Source organism: Corvus kubaryi, unplaced genomic scaffold, assembly GCF_017639235.1.
Source record: "Corvus kubaryi isolate FWS band 111438036 unplaced genomic scaffold, C.kubaryi_AGA036_p1.0 37260, whole genome shotgun sequence".
NCBI classification, from domain to species: Eukaryota; Metazoa; Chordata; class Aves; order Passeriformes; family Corvidae; genus Corvus; species Corvus kubaryi.
The window spans coordinates 4180350-4197301 of record NW_024581077.1 but is presented as its reverse complement, the minus strand read 5'-3'; the positions used below and the strand labels follow the sequence as shown (position 1 = coordinate 4197301).

Genomic DNA, 16952 nt, shown 5'->3' with positions numbered 1-16952 from the left:
AGGAGGAGGAGGAGGAGGGGTCCCTGCTCGGGTGACAGGTCCGTCCCTGAGGGCGGAGCGGGGGCCGCCTGCGGCACGGCGGCGTGAGGAGCCCGCGCAGCTCCATCCCCCCGGCGACTCCTCCCGTCCCGGCCCCTGAGGAGGGAGCGGAGCCGCGCTCGGTTCCAGCGCCGCCAGCGAACCCGCCATGTCCGGCCAAAGCCTCACCGACCGCATCACGGCGGCGCAGCACAGCGTGACCGGCTCGGCCGTCTCGAAAACCGTGTGCAAGGCCACGACCCACGAGGTCATGGGCCCCAAGAAGAAGCACCTGGACTGTGAGTACCGGGAGGGGACGGCGGCCCCGGGGCTCTCCCCGAGCGTCCCGCCGAGGAGCGGGATTGCCCGGCCTGTCGCGGGGTCCCGCTGCGGGGCTGCCGCCCATCCCACCGGCCTCGTGGGGACGGGAAGCCTCCTCAGGCGGAGGAGCTCAGGGTTTCAGCGTAGGGCATTCCCGGAGGGCGGGGGCGTAGGGTCGGGGACGTGGCGATGGAGAGCTTGGGAGAGGCTGTTCAGTGTATCTGCTCTCCGAAAGGGGCCTTGCTAGCTCTTCCTTATGCACAGGGCCCCGGACAATGTGAGCTTCTGAAGGACAGGACCTGCCCCATACCCCTTTCTTCGGGAGAGAGAGAGAACCGGGGAGGCCAGGCAGAGGAATGGGCTGCAATTTCCTTACTAATTGGTCTCATTTGCGTCTTGCTAGGGCAGCACTCCCTTATTCTCTAGAGGAGGTGCAGGAGTTTCAGGAAGGAATAGCTGATCAGTTATCTTAATTATTTTCCAGGTTGTCTACCAGGAAAAAAAATTAAAAAATCCTTCTTTAACAATCCTGTAACTCTTCCACGTAGGAAAATATGTGAAATGAGTGTTCGAGGGGTAAATCTCTCTCAGTGAGGATGTTCCTGGTTCTTTCTAGTTTGTCTCATTCACTTGGGAAGATGTATCTCAGAGGACTTCTTTAGAACTTCACCTGATCTTAACATACTGTACAGGGACTGACCATTTCTCAGCTTCTGTTAAGAAGAGATCAAAGGTGGGAAGTCTTAGAAGGTTTTCTATCAACTCTGATCCATCCGGATGATTATGAAGAGAATGATGAGCACCAAAGTTCACATTAGTGTGTGTCTCACCAAGCTGTAAGGTCACAAGATTGGGGAAGTTCTTGGTCTGAATACCTGATTGTCTTGCATCTGTTTATTCTAGGCCTTTTAAGGACAGCCCCCCCACTCCCTTTCACCTTCCCCAATATATAATGAAAGATACTGGAGAGATATGTGTGTCTATGCCCTCTATGAGTGTGCTTTCTCCCTTCATCCCACCCACGTCTGTGAGGAGAAGGTTGAGCCTTCATGTGTCTTGAGTCTGTGCCTTCTGAATTGCTCTGTATCCAAATGAGAACACTAGATGATAGCAGTAGGATTAATTGTACTGTAGTTCTTCCTTCTTTCCACCAAAACATGTCCATGTTAAAGGTTTAAGAAATTCTTGTTCTGCAAGTACCTGAGAGCGATGTGATCAATTTCTTAGGGTAGTCCCAGAACAGCTGCAGTCTCTTTTTGGTATTCCCTCATTCATTTCATCTTTTGCCTGAAGATGATAATAACTGAGTGGCCTTGTTATTTTTGGTTAGCTAAGGGTATCAGAATACTGAGGAAATCCTTGGGCTTTGAGTAACTTATAGGCAGGTAGAGAAAACACCTTGTCATATGGCATATGTATGAAATCGTGATATTACTGGATTTCGTACAGCAGAAGTGAGGCTTTCTAGAGAACAAACTTTGTCAGGTTTAGCCTGTAATATTGGTAAAAGTAGTTTCAGTAATAAGGCATTTAGGAGCTTAATTACTTTGTGGTATAAGCTTTATTGAAAAGAATATCAAGCTGGACAGAAAATTGCTCTTTGAGTGTTTTGTGTGTGTAAAAGGGTGATGTTCTGAACAGGGCTGCTGGGAGACAACCTAATGGAGACCTCCAGGGTGCTGCTGCAGAAGGGTGCCTGGACTTCCTTAGAAAGCTGTCTGGTAGCTGCTGGATGAGAAGACAGTTTCAATTTCTGTGTTTCCTTTTGCTTCTCTAGAGTGTCAGGAGTTTTAGTTTCTGTGTCTCTCTAAGAATTCTTTTATCAGAGCAAAGCAAACTTTTTTTTTAATTAGTCCCTCTTTTTAATGGTTAAAATACATTGTGGCTAGATGTTTTGTGTGCTACCCTAATATGTTTGCTAGAAGTCTCTGTTCCTGGCATCAGGAAATGACACATGGTCTTGTATTTTGAACATTTTCTTTGTTCGTACCCTGTGTGGTTGTATGCTTTAAAATAAATGGTTTTTACGCAAGCTGTGACTCAAGGCCCACTTCTGAACTATTTGTACACATCTTCCTTTTACAACAGTTTAACTAGGTAAGTCCTGTGAACTGGTATCTCATTGTGAATGATAATTAATACACCACTCTTCATAGGCAGCATTCTGCCTTAATATTTTTCTGATTATTGTTTATTATGATAATACAGTTAAAACTTACTTTGCTATACGTTGTGTCCTGGGTGAATGGATAAGTTGAGTTTTCCTACACTGTCCTGTAATGAAGTCTTAGTTTTGTAGCATGTTCTGTGACCATGACATACATTCTTGTTAATGTGGTCTCCATATTTCTTGTACATATCTCAAGATTTCTGATTGTCCTGTTACTGAAATTCTTTCTTCATTAAGCTTGAGCTGTCATGAACAGATTTAACTCGCTCAACCTCATGTTAACTCATAAAATGGAGGGAAATCTGACAGATACTCATGAACATGGTTTTTCCCTGTCCTTATTTATCTTGCTCTTGACTGTGTCTGTAGTTTCAAAACTGAAGTGCTCTCCATCCTAGTTTACCTCTGTATTTCCCTCAGTGATGGTTGTCTTGATCAAGGAAGGTAGAAAGGCATTCTTTTCTTAGCCCATGATGATTAAAATATAATCTACTTCAAAGAATGCTCTTTCTCTTCCATTACAAAGCTTAGTTGTTTGGTTTGAGGGAGAAAGACTTCTAATTTACAAGTGGACATGGCTTGTGATAGGTAGTAACATCATCTTGGGGCTGTATACTTGAATATATGATAACTGGTTTTTTCTTCTGTTTTGAAGGTCCAGCCTTAGAGCTGTGTTAAGGATTCTGTCTGGTAATCTAAATGCTGCTTTTGTTATGATGGATTACAGAAATCAGACAGGTTTAATAGCCTTGGAACCCTCAAAGCATAGTTCATGAATTTCTTTTGTGTAAAACCTAGTTTCACTGGGACTTTCTCCTGGTTTTTACGCTATCTGAACAGTGGAAGCTGTAAACTGGTTTGTGGGTTTAACTTGCCCACTGAGATTGATACAACCCTTTCTTTCTAGTTAGCTTTTTGTCTCCATGTTGAGTGCTGGATAGTGATGGTAAGAACAATTACTTTAAGTTGTTTTAATATAAATGGTGCTGGGAAACTTGTTGCCAGATTTCACTCCTCCTTTAGGTGATTCTGGGGGGAGGTGTGCTTGTGTATGGTGGATAAATAATATTAGGAATACCTGAAGATACATTAATATTCAGAATACCTTAAGTTAATACCAAGTAGATTTCACTGGATTGGTTCAGTGAAACTGCTGTAGCAGTGACAGCTCAGTAGCATAAAAACGTTTGTGTACATGTGCATGTTGCGGAGTGTACTTAAAACAGCTTTGTTGTGATACACATTTAGGGTTGGCCTCTTGAATGAGTGTGGCATAGTAACCCTATCTGCTTGTGGCTAATGGAGTAGCACTCTTTAAAGGAGAATGTGGATGGATGACTTGGAAGGAAGTTGCGATGCTGTAATTATCCATTCTTAACAGGAAATATCTCTATAGTTAAGCCACAGTGTAATTTCCTTGATTTCTTATTGTGAAAGAAAATGTGTATTTTTAAGGAAGACGGTAAACCAGAACCCTGCCCTGTGTTGGGTAGATGTCTGTGAGAAGCTGTGTAAGTGAAAGTAAACTTGAAGGAGCTTGTTGGGAATTTAATTCCTAAGTCCCTAGTGTCAGCTGCTTTGGTTTTGTCTAGAGGCTACTACTAGGACAGAGAAAAGTCCAGCTAAAGACTTGCTCAATGTCTGTGCTGGGGACAGCTTCTATTTCAATATGAGACGGTACAAAGAGGGTAACTTGTAGAACTGAGGGATCATTGCTTTTCCCTGTATCACACAAGAGATTTCTAAGAAATCTGGGAATTTTAAGTGTTCGCTTGCCTTTAGATGCTAAAGTGTAGCTGGGTGATGAGGTGAATTAACTCCTAGTTCTGTGGATAGTTCTGTGTTCTCCAGTAGAAACAGATTATCCATATTCCTTTTATGGTATTGTGATGCTTCAACAAACTCATATTTTGTGTCTGGTTTTGGCAGAATCACCTGAAGTTTCTTGCGGCTTTGCTTCCCATTCTGTAACTGACTTAAATTTCTGGAGGCAATCCATTGTTATTTTTGCTTAGAAATGTTCTTTGTAACTGTAATTATTGCAAATACAAATAATTGCATTATTACAACTTTCTTTTGAAGTATTCATTTTTCTCTCTTGAATTTTTCTGTGATTCCTTTATCATTTCTTTCTTCAGCCAACTTTCTTACTTTTTACTAGAATTCCTTTGGAATATTTGTTCGTGTCTTTTAGTAGAGTATGAGAACTATCATACTCCTCCTGGCTGCCAGAGTGACAATTTTCTACCACAGCTGCTCATATGCAGAAAGAATAGCCATGTAGTTGTGCAGCTGTTGTTTTATTTTACTTAGCCTGAAGCAGTATTCTACTTCAGATGAGGTAAGAGGCAGAAGCTAAGGAGGAGAAGCTATAGGACACCTGCAATCAGCTTCCTGTGAATCTTCATACCACCATTGTTTCCCTTTAGCTGGGATTATTCAGGTGTCATGTAACTTTGGGCTGTAGCTCTAGTTGAGATCTTTGTTTTTTAATTTTTTTTTTTTAATGGTGCTGTCATCTCTTGCATCTTCTAAAAGTGATGCTTGGGAGAAGCATTCTTTTGCAGTTCAGCCTGTGACCTAATCTATTTCAGTCTTCAGTTCCTAATCCTAAAATCAGTTTTTGATTTGTAGATGTGAAACTTTTAAGTTGTCCCTAATGACTTGGCTTACAAAGTGATGGTAATACAAGAGATGACTTATCCAATGTGGAATTTAAAGCTTCCCGGTTTTTGCGTATGTTGCCTTATGTAAAGTACATGATCTATTGATGATGGTAGAATTCTGAGAAAGTTCACTTACAAAATGTTACTGATGTCTTGCTCCCCCTGGAAAATGCAACATTATTTCTGAAGCAGAGACACTTTTGTATTTGAAAGCTTAATTTTTAAAACAGCTTTCTTAAATTCAAATTTCTCTATACCATTAAGATATTTTCACTCTAAACATCTCACACATGAATTAATGCTTGAAAAATAGCCTGCTGCTTTACTACTGGTAGGATATGTGCACTTTCCTGTAAACTGTGAAGTAGCTGTTTCTCAAGCATGATAGAAGAATTGTAAATGTCTTGTTTATAAAGTCTTGAAGCCCTCTACTGGGGCAGTTATTTATTATTTCCAAATAGTTTGCAATACAGTTTAAAGCAATAATCTCAAGTATGTGTTCTTACTTTTGAGTATTTTAGCAAACTCGTCTGCTGCAAACTTTGCTTTTTGTTCATGAGTATGCAAATTTAACCATTTAGACTTTCTGCTGGTCAAAATCTTAACTCTGGGAGTAGTTGTAATTTTGAGCTTAATGTGATCTTGCAAAGACTTGGGTATGAGAGAGATTTCATTACTGATTATATCTGCAGCCACTTAGAAGTAACCAACAAGTAAGTAACAAAAAAAGAACGCAGTCAAGTGGAAAGAAGCTTTTGTTGCTATAAAATTGTTGGGTTTGATGTTTTCCTTGCTCTTCTAGCTGTTTTCTCCATTGTGAAATATGATCGTGAGTGGGCAGGTTATGAACTCTTAGTAAGTTCAAAGTAACTGTATCCTTCAAAGCTTGAAGAAGTAGTGTTCTATTTTGTATTTCACCCCTAGCTTATATCAGAGCTTTATCAATTGGCTGGTAGTTTCTAAACCTAAAAATAATGTTAGTAAGTTCAGTGCTAAGGTGTGGTAGTCTTAAGTCTTCTTACAGTAAATCCAAGTTATGAGTAATATGTGACGAATTGGGTATTGGGATTTTAGAAATTAGGGAACTAAGCTGTATTTAACTGTGTGAGAATAACTTAATGAAGTTGAGCGTTTCATACAGATTTAGCAAATACGCTGGATTTTCTGATTGTGACTAAACATCTCCTGTGCTATTTTGCTAAAGGAGCTTTATTAAAGTAATGCTTATCTGGTTCATTTGCAATATTATACAAGGGTAAATTAGGCTTTTACAAGTTTTACTTCAAAAGAGAGGGTGTAAATTGACAAGATCTACACCAAAATTTGACTTGGGCATGTTAATTCACAGAATGAAGCATAAGGGAATATCCTGAAATGAACAGTGGTGTCATAAAGTGAAATCCTGAGAGTTTTATGCAGGTCATGACATAAGTAGTCTAAATTAAGTAAGAACACCTCACAAAGTGGGGATTATACTAGTTCTGAGCTCTCCTATGTACTTCCATTCATACCTATGTTAATTTGCAGAGAAGTTCTCCACATCAACTCCTTTTTAATTCTCCTGAAAAGACACTTTTGAAATCTTCACTTGCTGTCCTTTATTGCTTTCTCCCAAGCAAGCAGTCCTTCAGTCACAACATTTGTGTGCTCCAGCAGTGGTGCCATTCTAGCAGGAGTGATTCTTTTGCTGATGTGGGAGGTGAGATGTTTGCATGGATTGAAACTGCTCTGGTATTTCACATACTTACTCTAAATATGGTGCTTGCAGTAGCTCAGCTATTCCAGTTGCTGGCCGTGTATTATGACAACAACAGTGTCTGTCTTGTTTGTAACCTTTTGATTTTTTGAATAGTTAGTTTAGTAAAATTTAAAGCACAAATTGTGAATCCGTAATAATGCTGTTTCCTAGTTAAATAATTAGTGTATAAACAAATTTTCCATCTTAACTTGTGAAAAAGGATATTTTTTTATCCATTTATAAAAAGGTGATAATGAGGTTCATATCATTCCTTAGTTACTTTTGCTCAAAAAAAAGAAAAATGAACCCAACAAAACCAAACCAACTCTCTGGTATTCATCTGCACAGCATGTTTCTAAAATTACCGTAGTAAACTAGATTTCAGGCCCAGAGATGGTAACAAACAAAGTTTTAAATTAAACTCAGGTTACAAAACTATAGACAAAAGTAAACGTGTTTTAAATACTTATTTTTAATTTAAAAAAAAAAAAAATCTTTGTCTTCAATCTGGCAGTAAATCCACTCAGAGCAGCTCTGGTTGTCTGTGATTTGTTACTCTATCTGCCAGGTGAGAAGGTTGAATGCCTTGGCTGTCAAAAGGTAGAAGTGGGTGTCTTCATGTTCCTTGGTGTTCTGAAGGGCTGCTTGTAACGTGCTTTGCTGTTGGTGGTGGTTGGTTTTTTCTGGGGTGGATACTGAACTGTAAAGTGACATGGAAGTGTATCTATATGTGTCTTTTGCTGTCCACATGTGTGTTTTTTGTCTTGGGTTTAGTTTTGTTACGGAGTATGTCCCTCTCTCCCCCACTTCTTCCCATATGTTCACAAGTTGCATCACCGTTTCACCTACATTTGCTTGCAGTTGCACTTGGTTTATTTGGCTGATATCTCCAGTCTTGCTGACAAATGGGTTGATATTTAATTGGAAATGGGGTCACACTTGAATTTGATTTATCCCCTTTACTTCTCTCTCTGCCCAATATTATCATTATAGTTTCAGCCATCATTGCAACCTATTTCAAACATGATGAATTTTTCTGATCAACAACTCTGTATTCTGGATCTGACCTTATTTTCTATGTGAAGTGTAAAATCTTTTTTGAACTGTTGTAATGATTAAGTCTCCATACAGGGAATAGTGGTGTTATTTGATCAGGTTTAATTCTGTCCCCTTTTCTATTTGCCAGAAGCCATTGGTGATCATAATTCAGCATGTATGCTGTTATGGAGAGATTAAAAATAACTTTCATTTAAAAACCAGTTTGTTAGGAATATTTACTTGATTACGTATTGCAGCCTCATACAGTTGTAGTTCACAAAGTAATTCTTCATTTCTGGGTTGATGTAAAGCTGGCTTCATTGAATCTTGCTTACTCATGAAATGCCTTTGTTCTTCTGTCTTACAAGGGGCACTTAAGTCTAATATATACATAAATGGTTATGTCAGTTTGTAAGTTTTAGGGCTGAAATTCAGGTGTTTTATTTGCAATTACTTTTTATTCATCGTGAACCACAACTAGTTCAAATCCTAGTTGCAGATAAAAAAAATGTCTTTTTGAATAATATCCTTGTGTTCTTTTTTTCTCTTGAGAAGTCTCTTTACTGCTTAGAAATATATTGGAGTCCTTAGGTAGTAAATTTTGAATTAATTCTCTGCATGTCCATGTCCCTTAGCTTTCATTGATATAGCCATGCTCTGATCAGCTGGTTTTTAGTCAAATGACTAAATTTGGATTTATTATCCTTTAAATCAGTTTTCCTGGTATATATTAATAACCTGTCTTAAATTTGTTAGGGATTATTTCTCCCTAGAGTGCTTGCATTTCAGTCATGAGTGTTACAGTATAGCACCGCAGAATAAAATTTAGAGTATCAAAAATACATATAAAGTGGATTTTAATCATAGGAATAAAAGAAAGAAATAAATGGAAACCAAATATGAACACCTCTGCATTTGCAGACTGTAGTTATTTCTAATAAGGGTATGTAATGCGTAGTAAGTTGTCACATTTGATTAGCAGTTGAATGGAAAAGCTCAGGATGCACAACTCTTGGCTGTAAGCTGTTTCACACACGCAGGGACTAGCACACTGTTGGGCTTTGAGGAAAAATGGTTGTCTGGATACAGACTTTTATTTTTAGGTTCTTGATAGTTAATAAGGAGATAGCCCATACTGTTTTTGTGACCTGTTCAGCTGAAATGCTTTGCCACTATGTAGCATCATTTAAGCCTATCAAGTGTAACATAAGTCAATTTCCAAGCAGGTTACTTTACATTAAAAATCTGGAATATATGAAGTTTGTTTCAGTGCCAAATTTGGTGTGTAAGCAGATGGAAATCCAAAGAAGTTTTTGTGCTAGTTCTTAAATACTAGGGAACAGCACAGTTAGTTTAACTTCTGATGCTTGGAATTTCATTGTTATGAACTTGAAGCTCATGCATTTCTAGTGGCTGATTTTCTCTCTTGTTTTGCTGGGTTTTTTTGCTTTTTGTTTACACACAGTTAGTTTATGAGGAGACTTTCTTCATATTTAATGATTTGTAAGTAAAATACAGTGAGTTGGAGGAGATGCTTTTGTCCTTATTTTAAACTGTTAATGAGGAGTCTTTGTGGACAGGAATGTGGTCAGTCTCTTGGTATATACTAGGGCTGACACAAGATGTCTTAACACCTAGTTTTATTATAGCTCCATGTTCCTTTTAGCTCTGAGGTTTTAACCAATGAACAAACTTTACTTTGAAGCAAATGGAATAACTATTTTTGCCTTTTTTGAGCTTTTCTTACAAAACAGTTTAATTTTAAGGATAGAACCTGGCTGAAGGTCTCTTTCCTTTTACTGAAAACCCAAAGGCAGATGTTATTTACTTCTTCACTTGGCATTAGTTTATCTTAGAGGCTGTTTGTGACAGGGACATGTCTTTGTTCATGGTAAATAGAGAAATTCCCAGCTGAAAGCTGTGGATACTGAGGAGTTCTTTCTGTATACAATTTCCCTTACCCATCCAGTTTCAGACTTAAGAGTTTGAAACTCTGTGTTGGCTCTGACACTTTGTGAAACTTGATGACTCCATGGTCACTAGTGAAGGGCTCAGGAACAGTCTCTAAAACTGAGGAATGAGGGAAAGAACTGATTTGAATTTATGAAACTCAGACATAACAACGTTGCTGTAAAGAGGGTATGTTCCTCTTTGTAAGGTCCTCTGCTTTATCGACTGAAAATTGGTAAAGCTTAATGTATGGTCCTGGAAAAATTCAGCTTCCTTTTCACTCTGCGTGTTAAATGAAGATTGTTCCTGCACCATCCTAACCTCTATCACAGTATATATAAAAATTTTTACTCTGAGCGTCTTTGACATGGTCTGTAAGGAATGGTTTTGTTGTGCCCTTCAATGTTGTGCATTGAAAATATACTTAGGATGAGCCAGGGTGAGTTTTGTTTGGTCAGAGAGCTCCAACTATCTCAAGGGACATGTTAGTCTAAATTGAAAAAGGAAGTAAAAGCTAAGTTAAGCAGACATTTCCAACATTTCTATTAATAGAATGGAAGAATTTAGCTGTACTTTTGCTTGACTGCCTCCCTTCATGGAAGAGATGCACACTCAGAGTACATGAGTGTCAGTTGAAACAGTTTAGTGGTGATACCTCTGTTTTTATAGGAAGAGAGGGGTTTTTTTAAGTTCTTGTGCTCTGCTTTATCCAGTTTTCTAACAGTTCATGTCAAAATCTGATCCTGTTTTGATCAAAAGAAAAGTTATGAAAGTGGCTGTCAGTAACAGATCTCCTTTAATGAGTTCACCTACTTTTAAGTGCAAAAAGTGTAATAGATTGTATGGAATTGATGGAGCTTGCATTAAAATGGCTGCAAGAAGTGCTCTAAATCCATGTATCATGAACTTTCCTTGTTGCTTAAAAAATGGTAGTTTATAAAGTAGTGACACTTTTTTAACCAAAATTACTAGAATTTTGCATGTCACCAAATGCATTGACACGGAAGGAGCAGTTTCATGTTTTTTGTTACGCTGCTTTCTCCTATTCCTGATGGGAAAAATGAAGATTAGTCTCACTTAGGAGTAGACAGAAGTCATATAAAAATGTCTGATGTGCAGACATTTTTTTTGTTTTTCATTATAGAGGAAGATAAATCTCAGACACATTGTGCAAAACTGTGTGTTCAGACTGTTTCATATAACACCAGGGAGTACAAAATTTAGCCTATTTGATCTCTGAGATACCAGCTCAAGTACCCAACTGCTAGTCACTTTGTAGGAGAAGGATGGTGTTTGATTTTCACTGACTTATAAATACTTGAAGTTTGAAGATTTGCTGCTTTGATCATTCAAACAATTCAGGTACTTTGTCAGGAGTTGTTGGGGTTCTTTTTCTTTAAGAAAATTCATTATATGGTATAATAGGCAAATAGTCTAAACTGCTTTCCTCCTTGGTCTGTTAACTGAGATTTGGTAAGGAAATTTTTGCAGCAACCTTTGGGCAAGTGTTTTTAGTTTATAATCTTGAGGGTTACCATTTTGAGGTTGACCAACTTCTTTTATAGAAAATAGGAGAAAAAAGTATTCCTCAGCAGAGCTCCTTCATGAAATCTGTGTTTTGTTTGTCACTTATTAGTTGATTCTATTGTCTTTGCCTTATTTTCCCCTCTTTTCAGGTTTTTCCACTTTTGTTGGACTACTTAGGTTATTGTTTATAAGCCTTTAAATCACAGCTACATTGAGATCTGTTAAGCTCTGTTTAGTCAGCTACAAGAGTAAGTGATCATCTGACAGGACACTGCTGTATGTATTTCCTGAGAGATATACAGAAAAGTAAGATAAACAGATTATCCATACAAAATAGGAAATACTGCACAGCTGGATTTGTAGTATGATGTGTGTAAAGCTTATTCATAGTAGAAATCTGGGTTAAAGCTATCATCTGAGGAGGTTTTCTCCAATAGGTGGGCATTGTGCTATTTATAGAAAAAGCATTTGCACTCTTTTGTAATAAATAGTACTAATTTTAAAAACCTTAATAATTTGGACTTCCTTCTACTTTATACTGTGCCAGAAAAGCACCATTTGCATTAATTTTATATATTGGACTTTTGATACTTACTATATTAAAACAAACCCAAATTAGTAATTTTTGCATCTCTATGATGTTTGGAAGAACACAATGTAATAAACAAACCGTTTTAGAATATAGCTTAAACTTCTTCGGTCTTAGGTGCAAAAATTTCCCAGGTTTTTTCCCTTTATCATAATTCTGCAAATCTGTGTAAGTACATGAAAAACATTTAAATGTGTTGGTTTTTAACCAGTATACTACAGGGGTGAAAGGACCTGTAGTAGGTGCTGTCGCACCATTATAGACTCTCTTGACAGTTCAGCTGTTTTGTGCGACATACTAGCATGGACTCTTGCCAAAAGGAAACGTATTTCTACAGAATTACAAGTTCAGGTTTTGGCTGGGTTTTTTCCAGTAGTTAACGAGACAGCACAGTTTTTTCCAGTAGTTAACCAGAAGCTGTAGAGGTTGATATCTACGAAGAAATATGTCCTACCATGCGTCAGGTGCACACATCGTCATTGGCAGTTCCAGCACTGATGGAGGAGGGCAAATACAGAGGCATAACTCCTTTAACTTAAGTATGTGCTTCCTGACAGCTCCCAAAGGCATTCAGGAAAAATGTGGTGTTCTTGCTCAGAGTTAGATTTTGTTCAAAAGGAAATCTAATTTCCAAAATCTGGTTTTAAAATGGGAGAGAATAACAGATATTCTAAACAACTTTACTAGAGTAAGACCTTTGAGCTACTGAAATGAGACAAGTATTGAAGTAGGAAAACCTCAGATCACATGGCTTTGGTTTTCTCTTATCTTTGGTTTTGTCTATTAAACTAATCAAAGATGCAGCACTGCTGTTCAAAGAGAAAATAATGTGAATTACATGTGTTTGATTAATTCCAAAATAATGAAGGTCTTGAGAATTTTTTGGCTTGAAGATCTGTTCAGTGAGATGTGGTGGCAGGAGGTCAGTTTGGTGTTAATGCTCACTGGTTTCAGTTTCACTGTGCTCTGCAGAGATGGTACATCACTACTACAAAATTGCTTCCTGGTGCATCTTTGAGAATAAAGGGAAGTGGAATGTAAACATCTAAGAAACACCTAAATTATGCTTGTGTGGATACTCTGTGTATTTAGAAGATACATATATTTAGATTCAGAAAGTGTGCTAGAAGCGTTTACTGCCAAAATGTGCTGTGTGTGAAGTCTGGCGTTTGCTCCTCTGTAATGCAGGTTTAAGGAAGTCACAGATGTTGGAAGGTGACATTGGCTGAGAGAGCTGGAGTTCTTCGGTATGGATACAAGAAAGCTGTAGGGGACCTCACTGCAGCCTACCAAGTACCTGCAGGGGGCTTGTAAAAAGGAGGGAGAGGGACTTTTTATATGGGTAGGTAACGACAGGTCAAGGGGAAATGGCTTTAAACTGACAGAGGGCAGGTTTGAATTGGATACTAGGAAGAAATTCTTCACGGAGAGGGTGGTGAAGCACTGGAACACGTTGCCCAGAGAGGCTGTAGGTGCCCCATCCCTTCAAGTGTTCAAGGTCAGATTCGATGGGACTTTGAGCAGCCTGATCATGAGTGGCATTCATGCTATAAGGGGGTGTTGGAAGTAGATGATCTTTAAGGTCCTTTCCAACATAAACCATTCTATGGTTCTGTGATAGGTACTTTGGCTGTACTTTTTAACAGATATCATCTGAATGTCATATGAGCCAAGGGAATGAAAGTTGAGATTAGGAGTTCCTTGCAGGATTGAGGAGGATTAGATACTGAAGAAAACCCTAGTTACGTTAAAGGTTTACCTTCTTGAAAAAATACAAGTTGTCTTGCTGCAGAACTACTGTAGAGTTGTGCTCATTGAGGATTCTTTGTTCTGTGGTGTCTGCTGTTAACAAAATGGTTTCCCTGTTCCAGTAGGCTGGGCTACGGTATTGTTACTGTACCACTGCTAGCAAGCTGCCAGGTAAGGCATTTGTTGGTACTTTGCCTGCAGCCAGGAGGTATTCAGAGCAATCTGCAAGGATTGGTTACGTGCTATTGGCAGTACAACAGCAGCTTGTACATGTGTCTCACAAGCCTTGTTTTAAAAACATGTCTGTTAGCACAACTTGGTTTTTACTGTATGGCGGTGTAATAGCTAGAGAACGTTTACAGGTTCTTCAGAGCAGAAAGAGAGGGCTTTAAGTGCATACTATAACCAAAAATTTACAGTAAGCAAAGGCAGATGGCTTGGGCACTATTCCTGTCAGACAGAGAACAGTGTGGTAACATTCATTGTGTACATGGTGATGAAGAGACCTGAGGGCTAGTATCTGGCATTATGGTCTGATCTCTCAGCTATCTATAAACCATGTTATGTGCCTTCTCTATGCATCTTAAGCTGAAATCATAGGATAAACTCACATGTATGCAGGCTGCTTGAAATAGCTTCATGTTTTCAGTAGGATATAAAAGCAGTGCAAAAGCTACTCAATTTTCAAAGTAATTAGTCTTCATCAAAGTTAAAATGTTTCACCTAATGCAGTTCATTGTGCTTCCATTCATCCACTATGTATGACTATTCACACTATAAATATTATATTGGATGCTTAAGTATTATTATAAATATTTATCATATTTGATGTAGTAATTTAATATTATACACTAATATATTAAATATTGATTTCAATATCAAACCAATGGCTGTCATTCAAAATCAAAGCCTGCCCAGCCACCTGTCCTAATGTATTCTTAAACAGCAGTGCTCATATGGAGCACTTAAGGTACGTACCTGCTTTCTCGCTTGTCAGAACCTGAAGCAGGGGATGCTTCCTCAAGTGTTTGCAGCTATGCACTCGGGAAATACTGACAATGTTGAACAAAGAACTATTCATAATTTTATTCATGGATGCATTGAAATTAGTGTATAATCAGTAAAAAAGAATATTGGTTTCTCCCTGGTTTAATTAGGCCAGTGGGTTAAATATTCAGATTGAACGTACAGCTTGTGCAAGAATTGTCATGTTAGTTGGCTGATAGATGCAGACATTTTTCATGTTTTAATCAAGAATCATCTTTAGAATATGATTCACAGGCTCGTTATTAAGCATGTTTGTAAAGATAAGATCAAGGCTCTAAGTTTACAGATACTTTTCAGTGGGAATAATGTGCTAGTGTATGTATGGGAGCTAATAATTATTTTGGACTAGATTTCATGATAAAATGCTTTTAAAGGGTAGTGTAGGAACTGAATGTAGAGCAAAAGTATTCAGTAGTTTTAATATGTCTTGCATATTTCTCAGTATTAGGGAGCTGAGGCGATTGTTGATTTGTTCTGTTTTGAGGAAGAATTTAGTCTTAAGAGTGGGTGGCAGCTAGAAAATTAATCTTTAGAAAGGTAACTAATATATTTTAGATACTTTTTTATTGATTAGTATTTTAAGATGCTAACAAAGATAGTTCTCTCCTGTTATAACAACTGATAGGTACAGGTAACAGCCATGGGTTTTAGTGTGTTTTTTCCTTGACTCTCAAACTTAGTGGAGCAAGAGAGTGCTGCTTTCATACAGACTGCTTGCATCACTTTGCCCATTATTGAAGGGTACTTAAAGTGGAGAATATGTCCATGTTGTAGTTCTCATGTTGCTTTTTATTAGTAACTGGTATGTTGGTATACACTGTGTGTCAACAGAGAATTGCGTTGTCTTGGGAATGTTTGCAGCTGCTCTTCAGACCAAGATTAGAAGACGAAGTTATGCTGATAAATTGGAGTACTGCTGTATGAATGCTTACAGAGGTCTAAATGTGTAAGGAAGGTGTAAAACCTGAGTCTAAAGGGGTTATCTGAACATGCAGGAACACTTGAAGAGGGTTTGGCTCACTTAATTTTTATTATAAACCACCAACGTGAGAATGTAGGAAAGATGGGCATCCCTCCATATGTCTGTAGAAGAAAGTAATTTTCATTATCCAGCTGGGACACTATTTAACTATATATATGAATAAATACATACATTCATATATATGTGTGTGTGTGCGTATATTTATGTGTATGAATTGGTGAAACTGCAGAGAATCCAGAGGAGATCAGATGAATTAAGAAGACTGAAAAGTTAGGACACTTTGAATGAAAATTATTTATTTTATTAAGAAAGAAAATAGAAGATTTTCCATTGTGTTGTAGTTTTTTGTGGAGAGTATGGATATTCAGTCTCCACTGAGAAGCACAACGGGAATTTCTTTTTTAATCTGAACCAGAACATCAGACTTTAAGTCTGATACTAATCTAAGAAAACTTGCAACTATCAAAATGTGCAGTAACCACTGAAGGCCAAGACAGACATCTTGGAAGAATAGAGGATGACTGTTGTGGGACGGTTGAGTTACAGTCACTCACTGGTGCCAAAAGTGGGAGGGCTTGTCCACTTCCCTTTTTCCTCTCATTCTTCTTGCCTTTGCATGTCATCACCTCTTCTTTTTTTGGTGGCTTTTTCCAGTTTTGGTCTTTTGTGAGCTATTTTTTATCTTGTAGGATAATGAAGAAACTATGCTGTGTTGTGTCACCTCATGTGTCATCCCCATTATCCCACCCACCACCACTGAGGTCAGGGGTTTTTTGTGTGTTTTTTTTTCTATTATGAGACGTTAGTATGGTTCAGAGAAGTACACTAGTGCTGACATAACATAAGCAATGGAAATGTGTGAATGTTTGCAGGTAGAGACAGGAATGGGACCACCCTGTTTTGTCATGCGCTGTCATGAAAACATTCTATGAGTTATATATCTTACGAATTTGTGTTGGTCTAAAATAACTAACTTCTGCAATGTGTTGAACTTGCATGAAGATCATGGTGAATTAATCTGTGGTTTGTGTTCAGCTTGAAAGGTAGAAATGTCGGGGTAATGCAGTAATGGGTTAACTTGTAGCAGTAGCCACAGAAGCCAGTTTCATTACCTCCAAGTCTGGTCAGTTGTGAGCTTAATTGCCTTTCCTTATGTA

The 16952-nt window shown here is 38.3% G+C and overlaps 1 protein-coding gene across 11 annotated transcripts in view; it reads left to right on the top strand.

The window, feature by feature from the left end:
* Positions 1-10: 10 nt before the first annotated feature.
* The window catches only part of PICALM (phosphatidylinositol binding clathrin assembly protein), a 66573-nt gene continuing 49631 nt past the window's right edge, over positions 11-16952 (top strand). For 5 of the 11 annotated variants that reach the window (XM_042024129.1, XM_042024128.1, XM_042024125.1 and 2 more), the window contains exon 1: positions 12-317. In XM_042024129.1, the coding sequence (XP_041880063.1) occupies positions 188-317 (130 nt within the window). In that variant the 5' untranslated portion in view covers positions 12-187. Of the gene's footprint in view, positions 318-16952 lie in introns of all 11 variants that reach the window. The other 6 variants (XM_042024124.1, XM_042024123.1, XM_042024131.1 and 3 more) reach the window with 5 other exon arrangements.